Source organism: Festucalex cinctus, chromosome 8 (genome assembly GCF_051991245.1).
Source record: "Festucalex cinctus isolate MCC-2025b chromosome 8, RoL_Fcin_1.0, whole genome shotgun sequence".
Classification (NCBI taxonomy): domain Eukaryota; kingdom Metazoa; phylum Chordata; class Actinopteri; order Syngnathiformes; family Syngnathidae; genus Festucalex; species Festucalex cinctus.
Window position 1 is genome coordinate 19,771,437 of NC_135418.1, and position 25,724 is coordinate 19,797,160.

The 25,724-nt window shown below is 39.6% G+C and overlaps 4 protein-coding genes across 7 annotated transcripts; all 4 read left to right on the top strand.

Annotated features, from left to right (window-relative positions):
* The first annotated feature begins 1,589 nt into the window (after nt 1–1,589).
* Nucleotides 1,590–10,133, top strand: fbxo42 (F-box protein 42). 3 transcript variants are annotated; one of them, XM_077529117.1, is made up of 10 exons: nt 1,590–2,583; nt 3,895–4,174; nt 4,268–4,384; nt 5,973–6,107; nt 6,675–6,828; nt 6,902–7,012; nt 7,114–7,210; nt 7,279–7,335; nt 7,442–7,558; nt 8,590–10,133. In XM_077529117.1, the coding sequence occupies exons 2-10, from the start codon at nt 3,901–3,903 to the stop codon at nt 9,640–9,642; spliced, it is 2,115 nt and encodes a 704-aa protein (XP_077385243.1). In that variant the 5' UTR covers nt 1,590–2,583; nt 3,895–3,900; the 3' UTR covers nt 9,643–10,133. The 3 variants fall into 3 exon arrangements, with proteins under 3 accessions (XP_077385243.1, XP_077385241.1, XP_077385242.1); XM_077529115.1 differs by having other exon boundaries at nt 1,594–2,364; XM_077529116.1 differs by lacking the exon at nt 1,590–2,583 and having other exon boundaries at nt 2,595–4,174.
* Nucleotides 10,134–11,456: 1,323 nt separating this feature from the next.
* Nucleotides 11,457–16,544, top strand: slc25a34 (solute carrier family 25 member 34). Its single transcript, XM_077530632.1, has 6 exons — nt 11,457–11,588; nt 12,396–13,032; nt 13,574–13,639; nt 14,355–14,507; nt 14,598–14,735; nt 15,061–16,544. The coding sequence occupies exons 2-6, from the start codon at nt 12,616–12,618 to the stop codon at nt 15,247–15,249; spliced, it is 963 nt and encodes a 320-aa protein (XP_077386758.1). The 5' UTR covers nt 11,457–11,588; nt 12,396–12,615; the 3' UTR covers nt 15,250–16,544.
* A 155-nt stretch (nt 16,545–16,699) lies between these two features.
* LOC144024416 (transmembrane protein 82-like) lies at nt 16,700–20,474 on the top strand. The gene is made up of 6 exons (XM_077530672.1): nt 16,700–16,891; nt 16,986–17,058; nt 18,246–18,432; nt 18,506–18,923; nt 19,829–20,013; nt 20,328–20,474. Exons 1-6 carry the CDS (start codon nt 16,819–16,821, stop codon nt 20,391–20,393), a joined length of 1,002 nt encoding a protein of 333 aa, XP_077386798.1. The 5' UTR covers nt 16,700–16,818; the 3' UTR covers nt 20,394–20,474.
* Nucleotides 20,475–20,923: 449 nt separating this feature from the next.
* On the top strand, nt 20,924–25,290 carry fblim1 (filamin binding LIM protein 1). Of its 2 annotated transcripts, XM_077530670.1 has the most exons (9): nt 20,924–21,009; nt 21,599–21,694; nt 22,501–22,758; nt 22,960–23,147; nt 23,592–23,676; nt 23,747–23,916; nt 24,231–24,403; nt 24,538–24,655; nt 24,739–25,290. In XM_077530670.1, exons 2-9 carry the CDS (start codon nt 21,679–21,681, stop codon nt 24,841–24,843), a joined length of 1,113 nt encoding a protein of 370 aa, XP_077386796.1. In that variant the 5' UTR covers nt 20,924–21,009; nt 21,599–21,678; the 3' UTR covers nt 24,844–25,290. The 2 variants fall into 2 exon arrangements, with proteins under 2 accessions (XP_077386796.1, XP_077386797.1); XM_077530671.1 differs by lacking the exons at nt 20,924–21,009; nt 21,599–21,694 and adding an exon at nt 21,742–21,952.
* Nucleotides 25,291–25,724: the final 434 nt, after the last annotated feature.

The following is a 25,724-nucleotide window of genomic DNA, read 5'->3' on the forward strand; positions in this document are numbered from 1 at the left end:
AGTAATTATAATAATAATGTGTAATTTTAATCTATAAATAACGTAATTAAAATACTGCATCGGGGTAAATGTACAAGAGCAGAAGTTTGCATGGATTTGAAGTATGTACAGCAGTTCTATTTGTTTTATAGTGAGGTACAATTAATGTTATGTTCAGTAGACTGTTTTAATTTCATTGTCGTAAAAAAACACACACAAAAAACAAAAAACAAACTGATTCTCCCCATATCAGAATGGTTCGACCCAACCTGTTCTATGTCACCTAGTATAACCTGTCACTCATTTCACAACTTTATTTAAAATTAAGTTAGTGATTTATTTTTGAAAACAGATCTTTGCTGTGACCCCAAAAGAGGTCAGTTAGTGGTGACAAATCTCTCATAATTTAATTATTTTATTTTCTTAGTTCTAAACTTATTAGGTTTTAGTTACCGAGATTGATAATCAGACAATGATAGCCCAACACTCTATTTTAATTATTTTCTGTTTTTTAACCAAAAATGCTTTGCACTGCAGGCGAGGGGGGACTTGGCTGAAAAAAATATTTTACAGTGAAAAAGGTTGAGAACCACCACTGAACTATGACACAGTGGTTTTACACTACGTAACACCTAAAAAAAAAAAAAAAAACTTAGCTCTTCAACTACCACCACAATAAATGTTCAAATACAATAGTGTACTGTAGAAGGTCCAAGTGCTCATCAGGATGACTGAGGCAGAGGTTTTATTCCTAAAAGTTATAGTGTTCCATAGGGGTGTGAATTGCCTGGTACCTGACGATTCGATTCGTATCACGATTCACAGGTCACGATTCGATTCGATACCGATTAATCCCGATACGAATTTATAAGTCGATTGTTGCGATTTTTTTTCATTCAAATTTAGAAAATACTAATCAGTAAGCTTGTAGAGTGTAAGATTTATATGAAAATGTATTATTTATTTATCTGAAATTTCAGTCTTATAGAGGTTGTAATCTGTTTCATGTTTGAACAGCATTAAAATAAAATCTTAAGGCTTAATGTTCCGTTCATATAACATTCTTCCATGCTCAAGGTGTGAATCCTAAAAATAAAAAAAAATCGATTCTGCCGATTATTGAATCGATTCGAGAATCGCGCGATGTAGTATCGCAATATATCGCCGAATCGATTTTTTTTAACACCCCTAGTGTTCCAGCTGTTTTATCAACTTCTTAGTTCCCAGTGTCCACACTACTTATATGGTCGATCTCGATCATCTTTAAATTTTCTGCCCAAAACAACGTAGGAGCAATCTACAAGCAATAATAAAACTCACCCAATTCATTCCAATATCGTAATTTAAAATGTACAAAAGTGGATAGACATCACGTGTCATTTATATACTTTCTGCCTAATGGAAGATCATTTATATGTTGTGTATATCACTATAAGTTACTGCAAATAAACAAAGATATACGTGTACGTTATTTATCTTAAATAAATCTCTTACCAATTAAATTAAATATGATCACTTCCTGTGGCCCTCATAACGTTAAGAGCTCTCACAGTACATAATGTGCCCCATCACACTGGTTGATAATCACTGCTGTACAAGTACATTATTCTACACTTACATTTAGCCTATTTTGCACCTTTTATTCGCCATGAGCTATGATGTAACATTTAACTATATCACACTGTACATCGTTCTATATTTTGCTTTTATTTTGCACTGACAATGACAATCTGTCCTCGATTTCTTTACCTGGATAAATGAAAGTTAGGTTAAAAAAGTATACATTATTATTATTATTATTTTTCTTTTATTCTATTGGACTAACTCGTAACGAATGATGGTAAATGAGCTTTTAACTAACAAGAAACAATGGTGCCCTGACGTATGCGTTTAAATTGCCCCATGACTACACTCGAAAAGTGTCATCAGCTGGTTGCAACATAAGAGACAGAGTGACTGGAAGAGTCACTGAGAAGTGGACAGTCAGACAATTAAGTTCAACTTTCTAACTGCATTTTTCAAGTGTTCTCTAAATAAAGTATCGTTGAGTAGACTTCAAAATAATTTAGTCAAAGGGTGGTACTGTTACTGTACTGCACTGTAGTTATAGAGCCCCCTCGCCTCCCCACCCGCATGCTTGCCTGCCTGGGACCGGCCCCTCGGGCTTACAGGCGGAGGACCCACCCAGCCAGTGGAGCCGACCAGCGGGTGCTGCTGCTGCTGCTGTCGCCCGAGTGTCGCTGTGAGCTCGAGTGCTGCGGAGGACGCCGTTAGTAGATGGAAGATGGCGACCGTTTGGAGGCTGCTCAGGACACGCCGGAGCTGATACCCGGGGACGATCGGACCTTTAAACCACAGTCACGGAGGAGCACGTCTTAAACGGCGGTAATGTCGACGCTTCCGCGGCTGAAAGGGCTGAAAGTGACAGCGTCATTCACAAGAAAGCCCGACTCAAAGATGTGTCCGCCGGACCTGCTAATTAGCGTACAGATTCAGCTGAAGCTAACGTTAGCGCAGATTAACACAAGGAAGTTAGCACCCGTTTACTCCGTATGGCTGAGACTGTTGAGTAGTTGGACTGTTGCACCATGAAGTGATTTCAAGGTTTTATTTGTTGATTGTGTCTTTAATGAAAACCCTGTCGTACCCTTCGTTATCCAAACAGTCCTAGGCGTTAGCCAAGATGCTAATGATAGGTTAGCCAGTCGGTGTTAGCATAACAGTCCTAGGAACAAGCATTAAAACGCGTAATTTGAAAGACACTCTCCAGAATGTTGCTTTTTAACGTCCGCAACAGTCTCCGATCAGGCCAGTCTGTTTGCTTTATTTGCCAAAAACAAGGAGTACCACATTTCTGTTTTGATGTGTGTTGTTGCTAACCACATATAGTGGGATGGATGTGGGCGGACTTGCAAAGAGGACCATCCGTCTCAAACAACAAATGAAAACAATTAAAACCTGAACATGTCCAAAGGGCACAGAGAAAGGAGTTCCAAAGTTCAAATTGTTGACTGTCAATGGGCTTATTTTGAATGTACTGTACTTTTTATATGCTACTAGATGCCTGCAATCTGTACATCTAATTACAGTATAGAACTTGAAATAGTAGACCTGATTGATTACCAGTGCTAACTTTGTTTTTTTAAGAGCTCCGTATTATTCATTTGGCAGGCTAACCTCAATAATGGTGTCGCAAATTGTAGTGCACCCACAGTAAGGTCCATAAATAATTGACATAGACACAATTCTCATCTCTTTGGCTCTCAATACCGCCACAATGGATGTGAAATGGAACTGGAGACAGCGTTAATTTACGATTCTTTGCTGTCAATTACAGTTTGAAGTCTGGAATGCATAAGACCATCAGACACTGAATTTCACCCCATGGTGACGCTCAGTTTTGTCTTCATGTGAAATGCATGTTCAATCGGATTCAGATCAGGTGATTGACTTGGTCATTGCATAACGTTCCACTTCTTTGCTTTAAAAAGTGTTTGGTGGCCTTCGCAGTATGCTTGTGGTCAGTGTCACTTGACTGCATGAATGTGTATGCAACGTCTAATATTTACATGGCCACGCCATGGAACTGTCATCGCCATGCTTCACTGATTAGGTGGTATGTTTTGCATTATGAGCAGTTTGCTTCCTTCTCTCTACTCTGCTCGTCACCGAGTTGATCTTTGTCTCATATGTTGCACAATGAAGCTGAGGATAAGGTTTTTATCCATTTCCTAATATTTATGGAGCTGACTTTTGCATCCGGTTAATAGTCATATATTTTCTGAATCTCTGTGGGTACATATATATTTTTGATTACCCCTCCACAAACATCGCAATTGCAGTAGGGTTTTTCCTCCTAATAAACATCAATCACCAAGCACGTGTATCGCCATCTTGTCTCCTCTGTCCCAACAGACCATAATGTCCCAAACGACCAACCATGATGACAGATGCTTTGTTGCCATGGACACAGAGGACGATGGCGCCGACCCCGCTGGGATAATCGAGGCCCTTGAAGCGAAGATGTGGTCCTATCGGGAAGACGGGAACATGGACGCTTGTGCCAAAGCTGGAGGGAGAACCATGATGGAGCTGCCAGAGGAAGTCCTTGAGTACATCCTGTCCTTCCTATCACCTTACCAGGAGCACAAAACGGCTGCGCTTGTATGCAAGCAGTGGTACCGACTCATTAAAGGTATGTGATTTTTATTTTAATAACGCAGCCTACAAGAATGGCTATTTACAGTAAATGTTAAGTGACTTTTTTTCTTTTCTTTTTTTGCCCTAGGTGTCGCTTATCAGTGCTATCATGGTTTCATGAGAGCTGTCCAGGAGGGAAACATTCAGTGGGAAAGTCGAACATACCCGTATCCAGGAACGCCAATCACTCAGCGCTTTTCACACAGTCAGTATACATTCCAACATGACAAATGAATTGCACATCATTCAGTGTTGGATGAAGCTTGAGTGGATGAAAATCTCGTCTGTATTGCAATAAAATGCTAGGTTAAATGTGGAACAACATTTACTATGGAGTGGGATTTGTCTGGCTTTAAATGTTGAAATAATGAATATTGAATCTGTTTCATTTGTTCAATCATGCAAGAGTAAAATGTTTCAAATATCAAACTTAAAGTAATAAAACCTTTGACTTTGATAAATAATTAACAGGTATTGTGACACTTGTCTATAAAGTATTGGCACTCCACATTGGTTTTGGAGTCCTGTGAATTCCTGTAACTTTGCTTATCTGGTCATTGTCCCTTCTCGCATTCTTCTTTTGACACGGCGCTTCTTGACGCTTCAGAGTTGATGCTTTTGATTTTAAGAAATGTAGAGGGCATCAAAACAAAAACAAAAAAGACATTTAACTCATTCACTCCCAGACATTTTCACAGAAGCAACCACTTCCCTCGCAGCTCTTTTACTGGATATTGACATATTTTACAAGGCCCACAGTGTGTTCTATTGCTATTAAAATATGGAACCTACTAAAAGAAAAATTTAAGTCTCCTCTCTCATCGATAAAAACAACGTATATTTCTATCTGTTTCGCTTTTGCAGCAATTAGCATCAGAATATAGCTAAGTTTCATCATTATTCACAAATCTACGGTAATTCGAATTGTTGAATTGGTAAATCGAGTATTTGAGCTTTTTTTTCAACTCCCCCCCCGTTGATCTCCCTTGCTCTGCTACCACCTGTTGGCAGGTTGTGTAATAACGACCATATCGTCAACCTTTCTTTGCAGTTGAGAGAGCCTGCATCAAAGCCTTCTGTATGCTCTAGCAAAAAAAAAAAAAAAAAACGTCTAAATACGTCTTTGGGACACTTAAAACATTTAAAATAGAACATATTTGTACGTTTTTGGGAGCAAATGAGTTAATAAAATTTAGTTGCGATTTCAATTATTACACTCCATGATAAACATATTGACATAATCTTAAAAAAAGAATATTGTATTATGATGCAGATTTTTTTAATTATGTGATTTTTTTAATTTTTTAATTTTTTTATTTTCCTTTTCGTTTTACAATAATACTACATTGAGCATAGTTAGTTGAGTTCAAAATTTGCACCTGAGCAAACTATTGCAGTTGTTTAAATGGTATAAATTGTCATAGATCTGTTGTGAGTGTAAAACAAGTCAAATCCAAATGCATTGCTTTTTTTTTATACAAGGAAACCATACTTGAATTTATATATTTGTACCTTTTGTTTTTTTGTTTTGGTCCTAAAAGAACTTGCATAATTACCATGTTTCAAACCATTTTATTTGTCTTAATATTTTATACATGTTCATTTTTTATTTTTTTTACCAAAAAACAAATGATTGTTTTAGTAATTGTCATTTCAATTATTGACAAAATAAATGAGATTAATATTTTTTTTTCATAATCGTATAAGTTTTAATACGTTAAAATTCTTTCTTGCTCTTCCTCTTTAAATCTATTTCTGTTTCAAGTCTCATTCAATGTCCACTATTTTTGCAGGTGCATGTTATTATGACTCAAACCAGTCCATGTATGTGTTTGGGGGCTGCACCCAGAGTAGCTGCAATGCTGCCTTTAATGATCTATGGAGATTGGACCTGAACAGTAAGGAGTGGATTCGGCCTCTAGCTTCAGGTAGGGCCTACCCCATAAAAAAAAAAAAAAAAAAAAAAAAAAGTTCCCTCAAGAGGTGAAACCTATAGCAGTGTAAAAATTAAGTGGAGCACATGAAAGAAATGCTGTTGTTTAATTCTATTATCAAAAACAAATTTTGTCACATGCTTGACCAAGAGGGTTAAGTCACGAAATCCTGTGTGCATTTGCTCTGCTGAGTTGAAACGCAAGAAATGATGGTGCCATTGGTAGCTTGAATTTCTACTCATTACACACATCAAGAGATTGGTCACCATCACAGATTATCTTTAGCGATTGACGTCAGCGATGGCCAGGCACTTTTTTTCTGTGGTCCAGACAAGTATTACTTTCACCTCTTGTGAACTGCGGAAAGGATAGAAAAATTGGTTCATGTGATTTTTTTTTTTTTCTTTAATACTTTATACTGTACACGATTGAAGATAAGTGCTGAAAATGTGCAAAGACTTAACCACAGAATAACAGTAAACATTCCCTCATGTGACTTTGTTATGTCGACCCGCACACTAAATTGGAGTGAAAGTTTAATCAATGCTCTCTTCTGTCCAGGCTCATATCCATCTCCTAAAGCTGGAGCAACTCTCGTGATGCATAAAGATCTGTTAGTGCTGTTTGGAGGCTGGACTAGGCCTAGTCCTTATCCATTGCACCAACCAGAGAGATTTTTCGATGAAATCCACACCTACTCCCCTTCAAAGAACTGGTCAGGGGAATAAATCGACTGAAATGGTTTACATTTTGTCTGTTTTTATTTATACGTTTTCCATCTGTCCTAGGTGGAACTGCATTGTGACAACGCAAGGACCGCCACCCATGGCTGGCCACTCTTCATCTGTTATTGGAAATGTCATGGTGGTGTTTGGAGGCTCATTAGGAGCACGGCAAATGTATGGTTCTCATCATGGATTTATTTGTGCATTTTACAATACCAAGTATGTGTTTTATACACCTTTTTGTATGGCTATTAACCGTGAGTTGTTCTTATTAGGAGTAATGATGTGTGGGTTTTGGATCTGGAGCAGTGGTCCTGGGCCAAACCAGCCATATCTGGCCCGTGTCCTCACCCACGAGGTGGCCAATCACAGGTAGGAAAACCTAAAACTAAAGTACTTTGTTTGTTTGTTTGTTTGTTTATTTGATGTTTTTCTGACAGATCGTGATTGATGATCACACGCTGCTCATCTTGGGAGGTTGTGGAGGCCCAAATGCTGTAAGTATAATTGAGTCACATGATGGAAATGATATCCGGTGGGTTGCATTGTGGTTGTTTCAAGCCTTTACACATCTTTACATCTCCTTCCTTCCTGTGTTAACAGCTCCTCAAGGATGCCTGGCTGCTTCATATGGACGCACCCACGTGGAGGTGGCAGCAACTGCAGGTGGAAAACGAGGACCACGGTGCTCCGGAGCTTTGGTGCCACCCAGCTTGCAGAGTAATTCTCTTTAATCAGTATTTATGTTCATGCAATATGTAAATTCTATGGCATGTGGAAAAGGAGAACTGTAGTCCTTTTATATATGTATCATCCCTGTTGGTCAGAATCTTCAAAATGGCTCCCTTTCAGGAATTCAAAATTGTACCTTGCTTCACATACCCAAAACTTAAGTTCAAGTTGGTATTATTTACCTATCATATACCGTTGTACACTAATGCCAAGACTACACCAATTATGTTCAATCGCTAATTTGACATGGTTAAAAAATGTGCTAATTCATTGATTAAAATAGAAGTCTACCAGTCTACATCAGTAGTGGGGTCATTCACCCATTTAATTTTCAAGAAATGCAAAAATAAAACTAAATGGAAATGCTAGAAATGGGGGAGAAGGGGCCAAAAATTCGCAAAAAAAGTTTTTACCTCACTAATGACTAGGGATGTAACGTTAACGGCAATATTGTGATATTGCGATATTAAAACTGCCGCAATATATTGTCGTCGTTATGCCACGATATTAAAAGCAAAATCTGAGCTTTTTTAATTTTTTTTTTTAACAATATTGTGACCTTATTGTCTCGCCAACATCCCCACAATATCGTGATAATTATCGTATCGTGACCTTTGAAAGCGCTATATGAATAAAGATGACTTGACTTCATATTGTGATGTCGTATCATGATTTTGGATATCGTTAGATCCCTACTAATGACTGCGCTTATGCAAACTCCCCCAACTATACAAAAATCCTTTACTACTTGACAAAATGAAATTGCTGAGTCATTAGTGACGCAATAAATAAAACAGCGAGCATTTCATTAGATGTAAATTAATTTGCTTGCGCTTAGCTTCTCGGCTAAAAAATAATAATTTACCATATACGGGCAAAGAAGGTTTCTGTCCGTCATTTGTATTGGAGATTTTCACCTGATTCTAGTGGGTCTGCAACGCACCGACGTGATAAACACAAGTTCACTGAAATCCTAAATAAACAATGTCTCAATGTGTGTTGTTCATCTCTCCCTCAAGGTGGGCCAGTGTGTGGTGGTCTTCTCACAGGCTCCTTCTGGCCGCGCGCCACTCAGCCCAAGTCTTAACTCTCGCCCCTCCCCCATAAGTGCCATACCCGCCCCCCTAGGCCCGGAACCGTCGTCCTTGCGCTCTCAGTCTCCCGTGCGGAGCGGGGCGGCCGGCGTCGTCCTGGGCGCTGTGGAGGAGGCGCCTTGCGTCAACGGCCGATGGGGCACGCTGAGGCCCCGCCCTTCACCCCGAGGAAGTGCCAGAGACGGCAGCCCATCTTCCCAGCAGCCGTCTCCCCTGCAATGTCCCGACAGCCCGCCTCTGCCTCCGCATCCGCCGCTCTTGAACGGCTCCTCCCCTTCGCCGCGGACCAGTCCGGCGCAGGCCGCATCCCCGCCGCTTCGCGCCCATCTGCCCGCCTCGACAGATTACACCTGGGAGGCCGCGCACCATCCCGACGTGCCCAGCACTAACGGCCTGCACACGCCCCCTGCGGGCTCCCCGCGTACCCCACCGGGAGCGGTTTCCCCCGCCGCCCTACGGCGAGGCCTGGAGGCGGTCAAAAACACATCTTCCTCATCGTTACCGTCTTCGCTATCGTCCCCTTCCCTTCAAGTGCAGGCGGCTTCTCCGGGAGGAGGAAGTGGCGGAGCAGGAGCGGGCCCCCCCGGGACTCCCCCATCTTCCTCCTCCTCCAGTCCCCCGCAGGCTGCAGCAGCAGACGGACACGCCATCCCCCCGATCGCCCGGCGCCTCGGCCATCATCCTCCCCAAAGTCTGAACGTAGGTAAACCTCTGTATCAGTCGGTCTGTATCAATTGCAAGCCGATGCAGATGTATGTTTTGGATGTGTCGCGCGCCAAAACTGCTGGCACCGTGGCGTGGCGAGTTTATGGAAACGGGAGCCCCGCTGCAGTCACAGGGCCACCGGAAACCAGCCTCCACACTGTGGTGCAGGGCAGAGGGGAGCTTATTATTTTCGGAGGCCTCATGGACAAGAAGCAGAATGTGAAGTACTACCCTAAGACAAACGCCTTGTACTTTGTCCGTGCAAAGAGGTAATAATGAAGTTCAACGCCAGGGTTGGGATTCTAGGGGCTCGGCCCGCCACCACACAAGGGAACTGACACGTAAAGGCCTTTTTCTGGGGAATCTGTTCGATGTTCCACTTCACAATTTCCTCCCTCCTGGCTTCTGCAAAATGAATTATCTTAGCCACACTTTGATTAAAAACATGACTGCGGAGAGGTGTCATTTTTGACTGCATTGATCCTACATAACATTATTAGCTCCTGGTAGGCTGATCAACCAGACCGTAACATTTCCGCTTCTGTCATCTTCTGAACTCTTAACCAACGATGCTGTTGACAGAAACCAATGACGACTACCTTGCTTTTGGTATCACTCTTTAAGCCTGCAATGTTTACATTGAAAACTGTATGTGTGCGTGTATGTATGTGTATGCGCGTGTTTATGCACGGTGGTGGTAAAAAGTTGTGAGAGATGTGGCACTATACTATAAACATAGTAAAACAATAAAGGCTTCCGTGTTTTTTTGTTTTTTGTTTGTTTGTTTTGTCTGTCTTCTGTACTTAACTTGGGTAATAGACTCATCACATCACAACTGTTTTGGGCAGTGTGTGTTCAATCTTATAATTTATTCACACCGTGAAAGCAACAGTTTCAAATCCACTTTTTCTAAGGAGTTGAGAAGTAGTCATTACTCTTACTAATTTTAAGTCAAGCTTGTCTTTAGGGTCACAGGTGAAGCTTATCCCAGAATGGGTAAGAGGTGGGGTACACACAGGACCGGTTGCCAGCCAATTGCATGCAGCACTGTTTTATTGATTAGTGAATTTTATTTTAATGGATTAAAAGTGTTTTAATGGTGATCATAGGTTGTTTTTCATTCCTGTAATTTCTATCACAAAAACTGCCACTTGTAAGAATTTTGATGCATCAAAAATAGTCACTACTGTATTGGTGAATTTACAGTGTAGCATAAAACATGCATCTTAAGTGAACTGAAGACTAATAGAATGTGAAATGGCTGGTGACCAGTCCAAGGTGTATCCTGTCTCTCGCCATAAATCAGCGAGGTTAGGCCCAGCTATGAGGACAATAGATGTAGAAAATGGGCAGATAGAAGCAACAATTTAAAACGCATGACCTCAGCTTTCAACATTATATAATATTTAAAAACAATCGTAAATATGTGTCAACTTGTCATTGATTACAAATTTTAAATAGATTTTTGTTTTGACATCTTTATTGATTTCTGGAACAACTCAAAGTTTAAAATGCCAACTTTATAGCCTGGTATTTATACGTATTTATTTATTTATTTATTTATTTAAATAAACAGGGCCAACGTGCCACAAATAAAAAGGGCTTCTACCGGGTGTTCAGAACTTCAAATGGGGCAGTGTCCAAGTACAGGACTGTACTCCATGGATGCACAATTGTATTCTTGTGAAAGTATGCCATCTAGCGGCTCCGGAAAATAAATACCGTACCACAAAAATACATAATTTTGTATTGTACCTTTGCAATTTTTTTTTTTTTAATTTTTTTTATTATTTTTTATCCTCAGTACAATAAGACTTTAACATGTGCCCATGTTTTCGGTTAATAAATTTCATTACAATACAGAATTGCGACCCTTATATTGTTACACAATCTTATATGAGTTTAGGTTGACCTTAAGTCAGCACCAAGTGCTGCCCCCATTCAACAGAGACCCTCGACTAGTCGACTGACCATCGGTAACCTTTTCCCCACTGAGGAGAACGTGCGAGACACTTGATTGGTGGAAATCGGTAGACTGGTGAGGTGGCATACTGGCACGCGTGCCTATTGGCTGCGGCAAGGGCGGTGGGCGGAGTCACTGACAATGAACGTGCTCCGGACACATGTTTACATTGCAAGAGTGGAAGAATGGAGCCGGACTCAAAACACTCATCCAAGTGAGACTGAAGTCAGCATTGCGAAGAGGGTCACTTTATCATGTGAGTGTCATTCATTCATCCGGTTGTTTGCTAGTTTGAAGGACTTTAAGTGAAACATCACTGGTGTGTGTTCACTTCACTCAGTGTTATTTCTTGCTTAAAACGGACTCATAAAAGTACAGTATTTACAAGGAGATCAACTTCCATGCAAATGCAATTCATAACATTTGACTTTTACACTTCAAACATGACATATTTCTAATATGCAGCACTGAAGCATTTAGTCAGTTTAAAGCAGTTTGTTTACTTGTTTGAATGACAATGACCAGAGCACAATTGTCTATATACTGCTATTGTGTCATGTAATGCGTGAATGAACTAAATACGACTTGGACTGATTTTTAAAAATATAATATGGCGTTTAATATGCGTGCAATAAACTAAAAACTTGACTTTACACTTTTCATGCACCGAATCATTTATTCCACTGGTGTCAGATTCAAGAAAATTTATTTGGACTCAAAGTTTCCAGATCTGGTCATCATGTTATGTAATCTACAAAAGCAAATCATATGTACGGTGTTCAAAAATATGCACCAAAATTACAAATTGTTCTTCACTTTTGATAATAGTGGGGTAATGTATTCTTGTCACAAAACCCCGTTTTAAATTAAAAACATAAATAAATTGAACAATAATTGAACTAACACTGAACTAACTAGTTATGGATTTGTCAATTTATTGTGTTTATGTAATACTGTAATAGGGTGAGGTCATTATGCTTTTATATGAATTCACAGTAACAGCAACCGACAAACGTTTAAGTTTTGAGTTTGACTTTAAAATCGATGCATTCTTTTGTTCCAGATGATGCCACCCTTGATAGACGAGAAGGAAGCCATTTTACATAGTAGAGTGGCATGTGACATGTCAGACATGCAAAAAGGTTGATAACGATTTTTTTCCGGCTTCCATGTTCCAGTCGATGACTGATATCTCAAAGGCCAAAGTGTGACAGTCTCCTCTGAGACATAACTAGTGTCCTTTTGCAAATTTCCTCACACAAATTTAGTAGCCTTTCCCCATCATGGTGTCCACTGTGTCACCTGTGCCTCAAGCCATTTTTGCCCCCTCGCCGCCCCCACCTCTGGACTTCGCCTTGGGTGCCCTGGCCTGCTGCGCTGCCTGTGTCTTCACCAACCCTTTAGAAGTGGTAAAGACCCGACTGCAGCTTCAGGGAGAGCTGCGTGCGCGAGGCACCTACCAGAGGCACTACCGCGGCGTCCTCCAGGCCCTTTGGGTGGTGGGCCGCACAGACGGGCTCCGGGGCCTCCAGAAGGGGCTTTCCGTCGGCTTGATCTACCAGGGGGTGATGAACGGCGTGAGGCTGGGCTGCTATTCCTACTGCGAAGCTCTGGGCATCACGTCGTATCATGGAGGAAGCGTCCTTTCAGGGGCGGGGGCCGGGGCGCTTGGGGCATTCATTGCCTCTCCTGCCTACCTGGTAAGATAAGAAACTTTCTTTCCCTATTTGGATATTGTTGATGTTGGTCATTGTGTTGCAATGTGTTGAAATGTGACTTGAGTAGATAACAGGATCCCAACCTGATGAGATTACGCTCTTGTATTCGGATGTTTGACAGGCACAACAACAGCAACACGTTAATTAACAGCCAAAGGTCAGGTCAGTCAAGATATAAAAATATATATAGTTTATTTGATAAACAACCACGTGGCTCATTGATAAAGTCCTTAAAATTCTGTTTGAGGATTATTTTCTGAATATTGAATCCTCTAAATGATTTTACTGTAATTGTAAGAACATTAACTTATTCACTCCCAACCATTTTCACTGAAGCAACCCAAGTTGTAAGTTTTGCAATGATTTACCGTATTGTATCGTCTAATTTTCCCAAATTATGAAAATCTGGCATTTGAACAGGAGTAGTGTAGACTTTAAAATTCACTGTATCGATGTAGAGTTGTCCAATCTGAATCTGTCCATAAAAGTGAATAAAGGGTGATATTTTCTGTTTCCTTTATAGGTGAAGACACATCTGCAGGCTCAAACAGTAGAAGCGATAGCAGTGGGCCATCAGCATAACCATGTGGTACGACCAACATATTTAAGTGTCCGATTCCGTTGTTTGATACATGGAACCAAATGACTAAATAAAATGAAAATGCTCTGTGTAAGCAAACGAATAGACTAATATTCTTGTGTGAGATTTGGGAAAGAAACACCTCAGCACATAGCGTCAACAGATTTTTAACTTGGACTTTGTGTGTGTAAAACAATCACGTAACTTTTCTGTTCGTTGGCTTTGTCGTTAGCTTAATGCTAACACATGAGAAATGGCATAGATGGGCTAATGTATCGCAACTATGTGCCAGTGTTACAATGCAGGGTCCTTCCACCCGTAGCCTGGATCTCGAAATATGTTTCTTAGTTCAACTGGACTCTAAATAATCAATAGATGTGAATGTTGATTTTGTTGTGAATAAGCGTTTTTCCACCGCCGGAACTTCTGGAGAACTTTTCAGTTTACCTTGGTAAAATTCATTTTGGGTGTTTTTCCACCAACACCAGTTACCAGGGGGCATCCAAGTACTATCTCAGCAGCAAGGTCTTGCTGAGCCAGGCAGGAACTTTGAGGGGGCGGGCTGCAATGGCCACGGCTGATTGGTCAAATTTGGGAGCGTTGTTTTTACATCGGCTGGACTCAATCAAACTCATTTGAATTAATTACCGAAAACTCGAAGACGCTGTGGAAACACAATTCTAAATTCCCTGCTGATTTTTTTTTTTTTTTTTTTTTTTTTCAGGGAGTGTCTGATGCCTTTGTTACCATCTATAGAAACGAAGGTTTGATTGGACTCTGGAGGGGTGTGAACGGGGCCGTGCCTCGCGTCATGGTTGGTTCAGCTGCTCAACTGGCAACCTTTACCTCTTCCAAGGAGTGGGTTTTGCATTCCCAGGTACAGTAGCCGCCGCCATAAACGGCTGCCATATTCAGATGCACGTGATTGAGCAGCTGCTGCAAACCTTTTTCCATTTTGTCTTCACAGTGGTTTAGTCCGGGAGCCAACTGGCTTGTGGCTTTGATCGCGGCCAGCATCAGCGGGGTTGCCGTGGCGATTACCATGACACCCTTTGATGTCATTAGTACACGCCTCTACAATCAGCCAGTGGATGAGTGTCACAGGGTGGGTTGAAGGCTTGACATTTACAACGGAACGGATGAGTTTGAATACGAGCTATTCTTGGATGACGGTTCAGATATTTATTTTTCCCCATAGATAATCCATTGCAATTGTCAGCATTGTCAAACATATTAACTTTAGTTTACAGTTACAGTGTCAAGTGAATATCAGCATCTTATATTGATACTAGTATTGTTCCGATGGAATCACAAAAAATCCAAACAATAGGTCAACTTCATAGTTACAGCAGCTTTGGAGGTTCCACTGTATAAACATAAGCTTTGGATGATGTTTTTTTTCCCCCCTCCCCTCACAATTTTTCTTTTAGGGACGCCTCTACAATGGTTTTTCGGATTGCATGCTGAAGGTGTGCCAAGCTGAAGGCCTGCTCGGTCTGTACAAAGGGATGGGCCCAGTGTTTCTGCGCTTGGCTCCACACACAGTTCTCAGTATGCTATTCTGGGATCTGATGAGGCAACAAGCTGTGAAAAACAGGCAGGCCCAAGGGCAGGGCTGAATCCACCCGAATGTATGCAGAAAATTCTGCAATATTGTTCAGACTATGAACTTGGAACTCCTTTGAGAACAAATGTTCCAGGCAGGATGTTAAGAAGGATTAACAAAAGAACTACTTGACCAACCATGAACATTGCGGGCATTCTAAATGTTAATAATGAGTAAAACAGTTACCGAAATCCCCTAATTATTTATACCAAATTTGGTCTTAAAGTGTTTTTATTTTTCTTTATAGAATGGGTATCTTTTGGCTGGAAATGACACAAGAAAGTATCAAATTAAAACTCCTTTAAAGTGAATTAAGGAATTTGGTAACACTCTCCCCCCCACTATAGAAAAACGTCATTTACTTCAACAATTTTTAGAGTGCCTCATTGTTTGCCATAAGTGTGTGCTTGTCGCATAGGGAAAAAAAAAACTGAAGAAGAAATGGGGAAAATAAATAAATTAAACAGTCCGACTTGACCGTCTGTGCTTGTACAGGGGCTGTGTCCTGGCCTGACCACTGTAGAACGCCTCGTTGTCACCGCGTGGAAAATCCTTGCTATGAGCTAGTGGGATATGTTCCAGCCAGTAGATGCTGATGGTAATATTTTCACTGCTCAAATTCTAACTATAATAATTGAAATGTTATTTGATTGACTGTTGAGTGGGGCGTGGTTTTGAGCGTGTTCAGCAGATATGCTTTTGGTGTTGTAGAGAATGACTTCTTTTTTCACGATTTTAAAGCCTAATTTTAAATACTTAGTTTTAATCAGTCAAATTTGTTAGGGTGGTTGTCAAATTTACAAGACGTACAGTATTTATTTTTACTTTACAGGAACTTTTAAGAAGTTGTATTAACAGATTTTGAGGATAAAATATCTACATTTAAATTTGATTGAAACATTTTTTTTAGGGAACATGTTTTTGAAAGGATCTTGGTAACGTCTTGCATAATTATAATCAAATCTAACTTGAAGTCCAATATAATTATGATAATCAACTATGCATTTAGATCATTGGCTCTCTAGTATAAATAATTAAAAATAGTCTTGGTCTTAAGTACATTTTGTTTCTAAAGTACATTGAAAAAACTAAGTGTTTTAAGAAATATAGTGGTGATTTCTGTATTAAATAACACTTTGTGTGTACTGCACCAGATTGCCTTAGTTTGATGATCTTTTCAACAGATATTTTGAGGAGGCCTTTTCAACCACTGTAAATAAATCAATCATGTTTATCATTCAATAAATGTTTCTTTGTTATAAAAAGTGATCTGCCTGACATTGTAGATTAAACATTTTAAATGACACAGCTTGAGTCTGATTGCTTCCTATTGCTAATCAGGGTTTTGATTTGAGGGGATTTTCAGCCTCTTTCATCACGCGTTGATTACACTGACAATCACAGTTAAATCACTTTTGACCTTTGGAACTCAGTGTCAGTCGTGTTCACAATGATCAGCAGCCACCGGGGAGATCCACTTAATATTTAGCCAGAGGCTTGGCTTACGGGAATCCACCATAAACAGGCAGTTTGTCAAACTAATGTCATCGTTGTAGTAATAATACACAAGGGAAACACAAAAATGTTTTTCCCGTTCTTTTGGATCCTGGAGATCCTTCCTATTGAATCCAATCCAATTGACTGCTTTTTTCAAGGTGAGTTGATAGTATGGACTCGTGGGTAAAATATGGCACTCAATGTTTTATTTCAAATGTATGTAAACATGTTATTGGTGTTTGTGTTTTAAAGGTGTTGTAGCTGCTTGTGGAATATCAGTGCTGTGCAGCCTGATGAGAGTTTACTATTTCACTCAAATGTGCAGGTGAGTTTTGTTGCAACAGAAAATGGTCATTGCTGTACATCAGGGATGTCCAAATTACTGCCTGGGGCTTTTTGCAGCCTGTCGTGTGCTTTTAGTGGCCTGCAGCATGTAAATCAACTCAACTGTCAATGCCTGCACTGTACAGTACTTCTTTCTTTCTACACTGGGTGGCAAGGCAGGAGAACGGAACAAGAAGGAATGTGTCTTATCTTTACTTCCTTGTTTTCCACCAATCACGCATCATTCGGTACTTCAGAATGAATTAAACACTGATGGCTTCACATATGAATAAAAACTGAAACAAAATAGGAAAGAAAAAAAAGGGCATGTACAGGGACTTTCGGGACTACCAGTAGGCCATACAATGTAGAAACAATATATTATTGTTTTGCATATTTTTAGTTAATTAATTGGTTTTAATGTGTTAAATATTTTTTATTTTTTATTTATGATTATTATTATTATTGTGGGAATGCTGAAGCATTCCCACATATGTTATTGTGATTTTTATTCTCCACACTTTTTTGCCGTGTAACAACTCCCACACAATACTTCCGATTTACACCGTTCAGATTTCAACTAGGTTCAAAAATTCATGCCTCCCGGGGTTTAAATCGTCTGATTCCACATAACTTACAGTATTCGCACAATTTAACGTTAAATATCAACTTTTCCACGTTCATTTTCAATGGGACAGACATTTAACTTTCTACGCCCACTTCCATACATATAACTTATCATCATTACCAGGTGTCTGATACTGCTCGGTGACACAGTTGGTAAAGTGCTTTGTCCAGTAACCAGGAGGTCATAATTTCATAATTTATCTCTTAATCTACTTCATAAGCATTCCACATGCATTCAAATCTTAACATTCAGCTATGAGCATTTAGCTTTCAGCATTCCAACACAATTTCTCCAGAAATTGCACTTAGTCTAGTTATATTATTATTATTATTATTATTATTATTATTATTATTATTATTATTATTATTATTATTATTATTATTATTATTAATTAATGAATTTATTTATTTATTTATTTATTTATTTATTTTCTATTCATTTTTTATATTTAAAATTATTTTTTTTTTTTTATGGCCTTGGAAGAAAAAGTTTGGACACCCTTCTTGTACATGGTCAGATGAGGCAAAGGAGTTACAACATTCTTTTATCTTTCTGAGCAGTGATTCTGAATCAGAGTGCAAGGAGAAGACACCGTCATCAAAAATCCACCTCAGCGCCAATTGGAGATCAGTAGTCCACTTCTGGACTTTGACTGGCCTCTTGTCTCTGGTTGGCCCGCGTGTTTCTTCTCTGATAGTTCTGGAATTTTCCCTGCGAGCCATCTCTGCTTGGGTATCAGCACGAATGGTGAGTCAAAACAAGCAGAAATCGTATTACCAGTTAAGGATGGATTCTAACATACTTTTTTTTTTTTTTTCAGGATGCTGGTGGCAGAGGCCTAGGACTTCTCCTCACCCAGTGCCATTTTTCCCTTGGTTGCAGCATCACCTGTACTCTGTACTTTCTTCATCAGGGAGCGCCGCACAGCTCCCTGAGCTTGTTCCTGGCGGCCGCCTTCAGTTGGACGCTGGCAGGCTGGTGCAAATCTTTGTGGAGTCACGTGGCCCGACTCTATCCGTTACACAGTACCGAGCGCTACTGTGGGAGGTGTATCACCCTCCTGTCCTCAGGACACACCCTGCTGGCATTTCTGCAGAGACTGGTTGTCTTGGTCTTTGCGGTGGCAGTGGTGGCCTCCTTCGCCACAGTTTATGACCACTTCCTATCCCAGAAGGATGCGCTCAAGTTTTGGACTCCTCTCACGCTTTGTTACACGATGCTAGTGGTCTATAATCAAGGTGGGGATCAGGGAAGGTTTTGCTCTTTTAGAACAGGGATTTTTTTTTATTTTTTTTTATTTTATTTTTTTACTTTTTGGGTCCAGGACGGAATTTTTTTGAACCCTTAAAATGCCATGGAAATTATTTTTGAACATTTATAACTGCCCAGTGGAGGAATTTGTCTAAAAATATATCCACAGTAGCCTTTTTATTTGATAATTTGTGACTGAACCATCTTCTAATTAGCAGATTAACACCTTAGCTGTTCACAATGTGTACTCTGGATTCGGGTTCGAATTTGCCGCCCTCTGTCTGTGGTCAAGTCATGTGAATGTGACATTATGTTCTTGAGAAGGGAGTGTGCAGTTTCGTTTTTCGGCCACACGTGGCAGTAGTGATTCGAAATAGAATTTTCTCCATTCAGTTATCTAAATATTTTGGTTCTGTTGAGTAGAAAGCAACTTGATATATTCACTAACAACTTGGCTGCGAACAGAGAGGAGAAATGTTACCAATTTAGCAATTTTTGGTGAATATTTTTCCAAAAATGGACTAGCAAGTATAAATCCCGCTATGAGACAAGACATGAGTGGAATAATTTTGATAAAAATAAATAAATACAGTGACAGAGACATGAGCTTACTTGAGCTGAACAAAGCCTATTTATGCACTGCAAAAGTAGTGATTTATTGATATGTTGGAAACTTTTGACTCAAGCTTTTTAATTGGCCCAAAGCTTAGCTAGAGAATAGTAATTGTTTTAATAGTCAGCTTTTTTGGTGTGCTGAGCCTCATATGTAATGAATCACTACTTTTTTTTTTTTTTTTAAACACATAACATATGTTGTTGACGGCATACACATACAATTTGAGACCCACTGGTTTATCAAGCCTAAATTCATATTTCCTTTCATTTTACTCAGAGGACCAACAACGTCAGATGAGCGCAGAGGCCCTCTTGCACACGGTCGTGCTGCGCCTGGGGGCCCTGTTGGTGCTGATGCTGACAATGGGAAACTGGTCTGACGTCCTCCAAGTCCTCGTCACTTTCCTGGGAGAAGCCGTCTGTCTCCTGTTTTCTCAAGACTTGCTGCATCTTGCGTTAAAGGTCTATACGAAAAAGCTCTAATTTGTATGCAATCTACTGTATTTATCACCTAAATCAGGGCTTCTAGAGACTAGAGTGTTTAAATATCAAATTATTAGCTAAATTTTGGGTCCTTATCCCAAATGTGGGAAACTATACAAAGAAGTGCACTACAAGGTTGCAACCAGTAGAGGTGCTGTTTAGTCAGTCTCAACTAGTTTGCTGTCTAAAGAAGATCAATAATCGCTATGGCTAAATCTGTTATTTTACCCCATTGCTTCAAGGAAATGCAGTCAAACGCCAATCCCTAATATGGACATATCTCCCTTTTATAGGAAGAAGAGGACACCAACATGACCAAATATGGACAAAGCTCCAGGATCACGGATGAGCCCAACTGACTTTGTGCCAGAAATGGTTTACATCCTGAACTGTTTTTCACCCAGTGACATTGATAAAAACACTTTCATACTCACATGAACACCGATATGAATGATTTAATGGATCTCACATGCATGTTTTGGAACGTGGGAGGAAGCCAGGGTACCTGGGGAAAACCTACACATCCTAACTAAAACTGCTGGTTTAAAATTAACCCAAATTGGATGAAATGGCTAACCCAACGCAAGTCAATGCTGGGCTATATAGACCCAAGATTTGACCAAGCACATTGTGTCAAGATTTTGACCTAACAAGGTCAAAACTACCAATAATGTAGAGTTAAAGCTACCAAAAAATGGGTTCATCAGTATATGGTACTATTGTGTAAAAAGAGAGGCAGTATAAATGATGTGATGCGGGGAAATAATTTGAAGTTGCAGCATGGAAAAGCCCTGGGACGTGCCAAAAGATAGCATAAAGATATGACTTTGTGTCTCTACCATAGAAAGGTTATCATATGACACTAGCGTTCATAAAAAGGTGGACGTGTGCATTATGAAAGCATTGCCTTAATTTCTCTTTACAGTCCATGACGCAGCTTGGCTCAAATAGTGAACCTTTTTTCTTCAATGACAAGTATCTTTAACCAAGTATACTTAAATGTACAAATATCTTATAAATAAAGGCAGCTAAATCTTACAATTGTATTTTTATACCATGTTTTTATTGTGAATATTTTCTAGGGATAGACCGATAATCGGCCCCGGCCGATTATCGGCGCCGATATTTAGCATTTTGACAAATATCGGCATCGGCCATGTTTTGAATCTGAAGGCCGATAAAGCTCACTGAGCAGGGGATACTTGCGAACGTAGCGAATTTGGGGTTTTCATCAGGATTTGTAAGATGTTCGCAGTCAGTTTTTATTTGTCGTAAACACATTTGGAACATATTCACACAATTTTTCACGGCGGAAATCTTTTTGAAACGTTTTTACGAACCCTAACAAAAACCCCAAATGAGCTACATTCACATGAATTTGTTACTCAGTGAGAAATTATATATAGTTTGAAAGAATCCCCCCCCTCCCCATTTTACTGCAAATGAATATCGGCTTGAAATATCGGCTATCGGCCAACTTGACTACAAATAATCTGTATCGGTATCGGCCTTGAAAAAAACATATCGGTCTATCACTAATATTTTCCATCATGCTCTGTGACAGACAGGTGATAGTTCAAGGTGTACCCCACGCTGGCATAGCCTTCAGCTTCCCCGTGACGTTGATTGAGATAAGCAGTAGAAATGGATGGACAGGCATGTACGTAATATCTTCCCTAAGACTTCCAGTTTACCTTTTACGGTTACAACGGAAGTGATGTTGCCAGCCAGAGACAGAAAGGGAGGAGGAGGGTGGATGAACAAGAGTACAGGTAGGAAGTAAACAAGGAGTGGCTTTTTGTAGATATAATCGCCCTCTTCTGAGTGAAGTCCGCCAAGAAAAATCGAGAAGTAACGCAGTGCTGTTGACACGCATACGAGGAAAGCAGACAGAAAGCTAAATTACTTCACCTGTCAGGTAATGACATCTTTTTTTAGGTGCCAGTGGAAGCTAGATACAAACAGCAGTTGAACAATATTGATCTTTTTTTTGTAGTATGCTGTATATTAATATCTAATACAGAGTATTGATTCAATTATGAATGTATAATTGTCTCATAATCCTAGTAGTGCTGTTTTTGGATTAGCTGCAAGTTCTCTATCCAGTTTTCCATTCAGTGAAAACGACAGTTGTGGGAAGTAACAAATTACAAATATTTTGTTACTGAACTGAAGTCACGTAACTGTACTTTACTTAAGTATTTATTTGTTTTCTGACGACTTTTTATTTTTAGTACGCTCTACATTTTATAAAATACTTATTAATCTCTACTTCTCAAAATAGTATTGTGACTTTTTTCAACATCCGCAGATAACAACTCAATGTATAAAAAAAGATATTGAATAAATGTAGAGTGTTTTGTGTGTCAGCGTTATAATAAGCTTTATTCAGAAATCCATCTCAGTACATTTAATTCCAGTTGCTCATATGACCTTCATGCTGACCATGAATGTGTTTTTCCCCAGCCATGACGTCAGCAGATTCAAGCAGGAAAGTGTCCTCTGTCTTCATCACCTTGGCAACTCCTCACCAAACCAAGGCCAAGCAACAAGGTGGGAACAAAAAGGGTTGGGTGCATGCAGGGCCTTCCCAAAGGAGCTCAGGATCTCATAGCTCTGCAACTGAAGAGCTTCCCCAAAGGCCCTCAGGGTCTGAGAGCCGTGCAGCCGTCCAGTCGGGACACAACAAGGGAATGTGGGAAAATGACACCAGGGATATTGCAGGTATTTGGGACAAAATGGTTTGATGTACATACGCATGAACCATTAGTTAACAGAAAGGCAGTTCATTTATCCACTCTGATTGTTAACTTAATAAATACTTTGATTTGTAGTATTTTAAGCATTTACTATGCAATTGGTGAAGATGTAAAAAATCTGACTGATGAATTTATTGATAGAAAATTATTCTATTTTACCTTCCAGGCTCAACAGATGTCTTCTCACCTCCTCCTCTTGCTTCACCTTCGCCTCCTCTTCCTCCTCCTCCTTCCCCTCCTGCCGAGTTGCCTTCATACCCCCCGGAACCACTGCCAACACCATCACCTCCTCCTGCCCAGAAACCTGTCTCACGCGCTCCAACTTCGCCCCAGCCGCCACCTCCTAACAAAGAGGTAACTTTTCCATTAAGTGACAACAATTCCTGATGTTGATTGATGCTTTAAATGCCCCCAATCATTGTACTTGGTTCTAAACAAAATTCCAATGGAGAAAGTCTTTTTCAAATACTGTTATAGCAAACAGTACCATTCCCTTTGCAAATAAAGAACATTCCATGGTACATGTCTGGATTAGATGAGGAACTGCTTGTTCCATCAATACACCAATGACGTGGCTGCAACGAAGTTGGCAGGAAGCACCGGTTATAAAATATTAGCATGTTGCAACACGGTTTTACAACACCATACTAGAGATAAATCAGTACTGAGCATTATGTGTAAAGGTAAGCACTTGTATTTTAGCAGAGCATGAAGCTGTACAGTATTACATGTTGTGACCAGTTTTGTTACATTTTACGGTACATTAAATACTGACACTGTATGTGTTTTGTTTTTCAGGTGGTAAAACGAGCACCATCTAGTGGGAAGAATGCAAATAAACAGCCAAATGGGGTCCATGAAGATAATCCCAGTGAGAGCAGAGGTAATTTTTTTAAATCTCTGAGGCATTGATGATGCATGTATTGTAATTCTTTACTTTGCATGCAATGCAGGCTTGTGTGGATTATGTCAGAAGCCCATACTTTTTACTGAACCAGCGTTAAGCGCTTTGGAGAGGATTTACCATAAAGGCTGCTTCAACTGCAGGACTTGTCGTTGCCCTCTGGCTGGAAAAACGTTCTACGACAAAGGAGAAGTCCCTGAATGTGAAACGTGCTATGAGGTAAAAACGGGTTTTCAGTACGTGCAGCGGAACCTGTAAGGTTCACATTTTTAACTGATTTTTTTTTCCGTCCCAGACACCATCAAAAAACCTTTAAAGTGTTTGCAAAATGTCTTTAAAAAATTTCTTTTTATGCGATTTGCCCAAAAACTATTACATAGTTTGCAAGGCAGGATTGTAAGGAATACAGTTGCTTTACAAGTAAAATGAGACAATTAAAACACATAAATGCACCATCTTCAAAACAAAACAAACGACGACAACAACAAAAATCTTTAACTGCATATAACAAACTGTATTATTCTATCTTGCAGAACAGTCTTGACATTTGCTGGTCGTGTGGCGAAAAGATAAGAGTGCAACGAATTCGGGCCCTCCAGCGAGTGTATCATCCTACTTGTTTTACCTGCGTAACATGTAAACAGCCACTTGAAAATTTTGTCCAGGCAGATACTGGAGAAGTCTACTGCCATCTGGACTATGGCAGGTATGACAATAAGGGCCAAAAACTGTAGGTTTTCCGTGCTTACGTACTGATGGATTACATCTTTACACATTTGCTACGTTTTGGGAAGTGGATGTTCCTCGTTTAATGTTTCCTTTTGATTTATTTGTTTTAAGGAAGTTTGCTAAGACGTGCAATGCCTGTAACCAGCTAATTATGGACAATGACGGGACTATTCCAGGACACATTGAAAGTGATGGACGCACCTTCCACAAAGATTGCTACAGATGTGAGGTATTGACATAATCACTACAAAGTTGATACAAACTCATGTGTGTTATCAAGCTGTTGTCAATTCATTTTTTTTTTCCTTTCAGGTTTGTCACTTCAAATTCTCACTGGAGAAGGAGGACTGCTATTCTTTGGATGGGAAAAGGCTTTGTCTTCCTTGCAGTCAAAAATATTCAGCTACAACAAACTAATAGTAAAGCCGACGTGGGAATCGCAGAGTAACGAACGACAATATCTTGCCTTGATACCAATAATCTCACGATTCAGCGATTAGGTGATAATTTAGGTGTTAAAATGTGTTGTTTAATGTTTAAACAGGCAGTAAAGTACTTGAACATCAGACTATATTTGAGGCTTGTATGTACGGTAAGAGAAAATAGGATACATCTCAATGTGTTTTTCAATTATACAATGTGATCTCTATCGTTACCAAAAAGATACATAATACCACATATTGAATTATTCCCACTAATCTTCTTCCCGACCAGGAGTTAAACATACAAAATGATTTTGAACTGTGACTTTTTTGTTTGACGACAGGAGAATGTCAGAATTTGTTGTCTTGTTATCAAAATCAAGTATATCTACAATTTTATGTAACCAAGATTGCATAAAAAACAAACAAACAGTGTCCTTAATTTGTTGACTTTGACTGTGACAAATACTATATTTGATGCACACATAGCTGACACAACTTTACTTAGACACAAATTGAATGTAAACCTGTTGGATTGCATTTCATGTTGATCAACACAAAAAGACAAATGCAAATGCTAACAAATTGTCATAATTTACTTCTATTCATGTAAAATGGCAATAAGAACAAACATATTTTGTTTACATTTCTGTTTGGAATACACAGAGATGTACCGGTAGTTATGTGCCATGAGATGTAAGTTGTGCCATAGGAAATTATCCAATTTCACTAGGTCCAAAAAGTACCTGTAATTATTGATTTAATCTAAATAATGTATCTTTGTCCATCTATCGCTATCTATATGCCAGCGATACATGGCACAGGCAAACAATTAAATGCCCTTCAACTAGATAGCAGAAGTTAAACAATTAAATT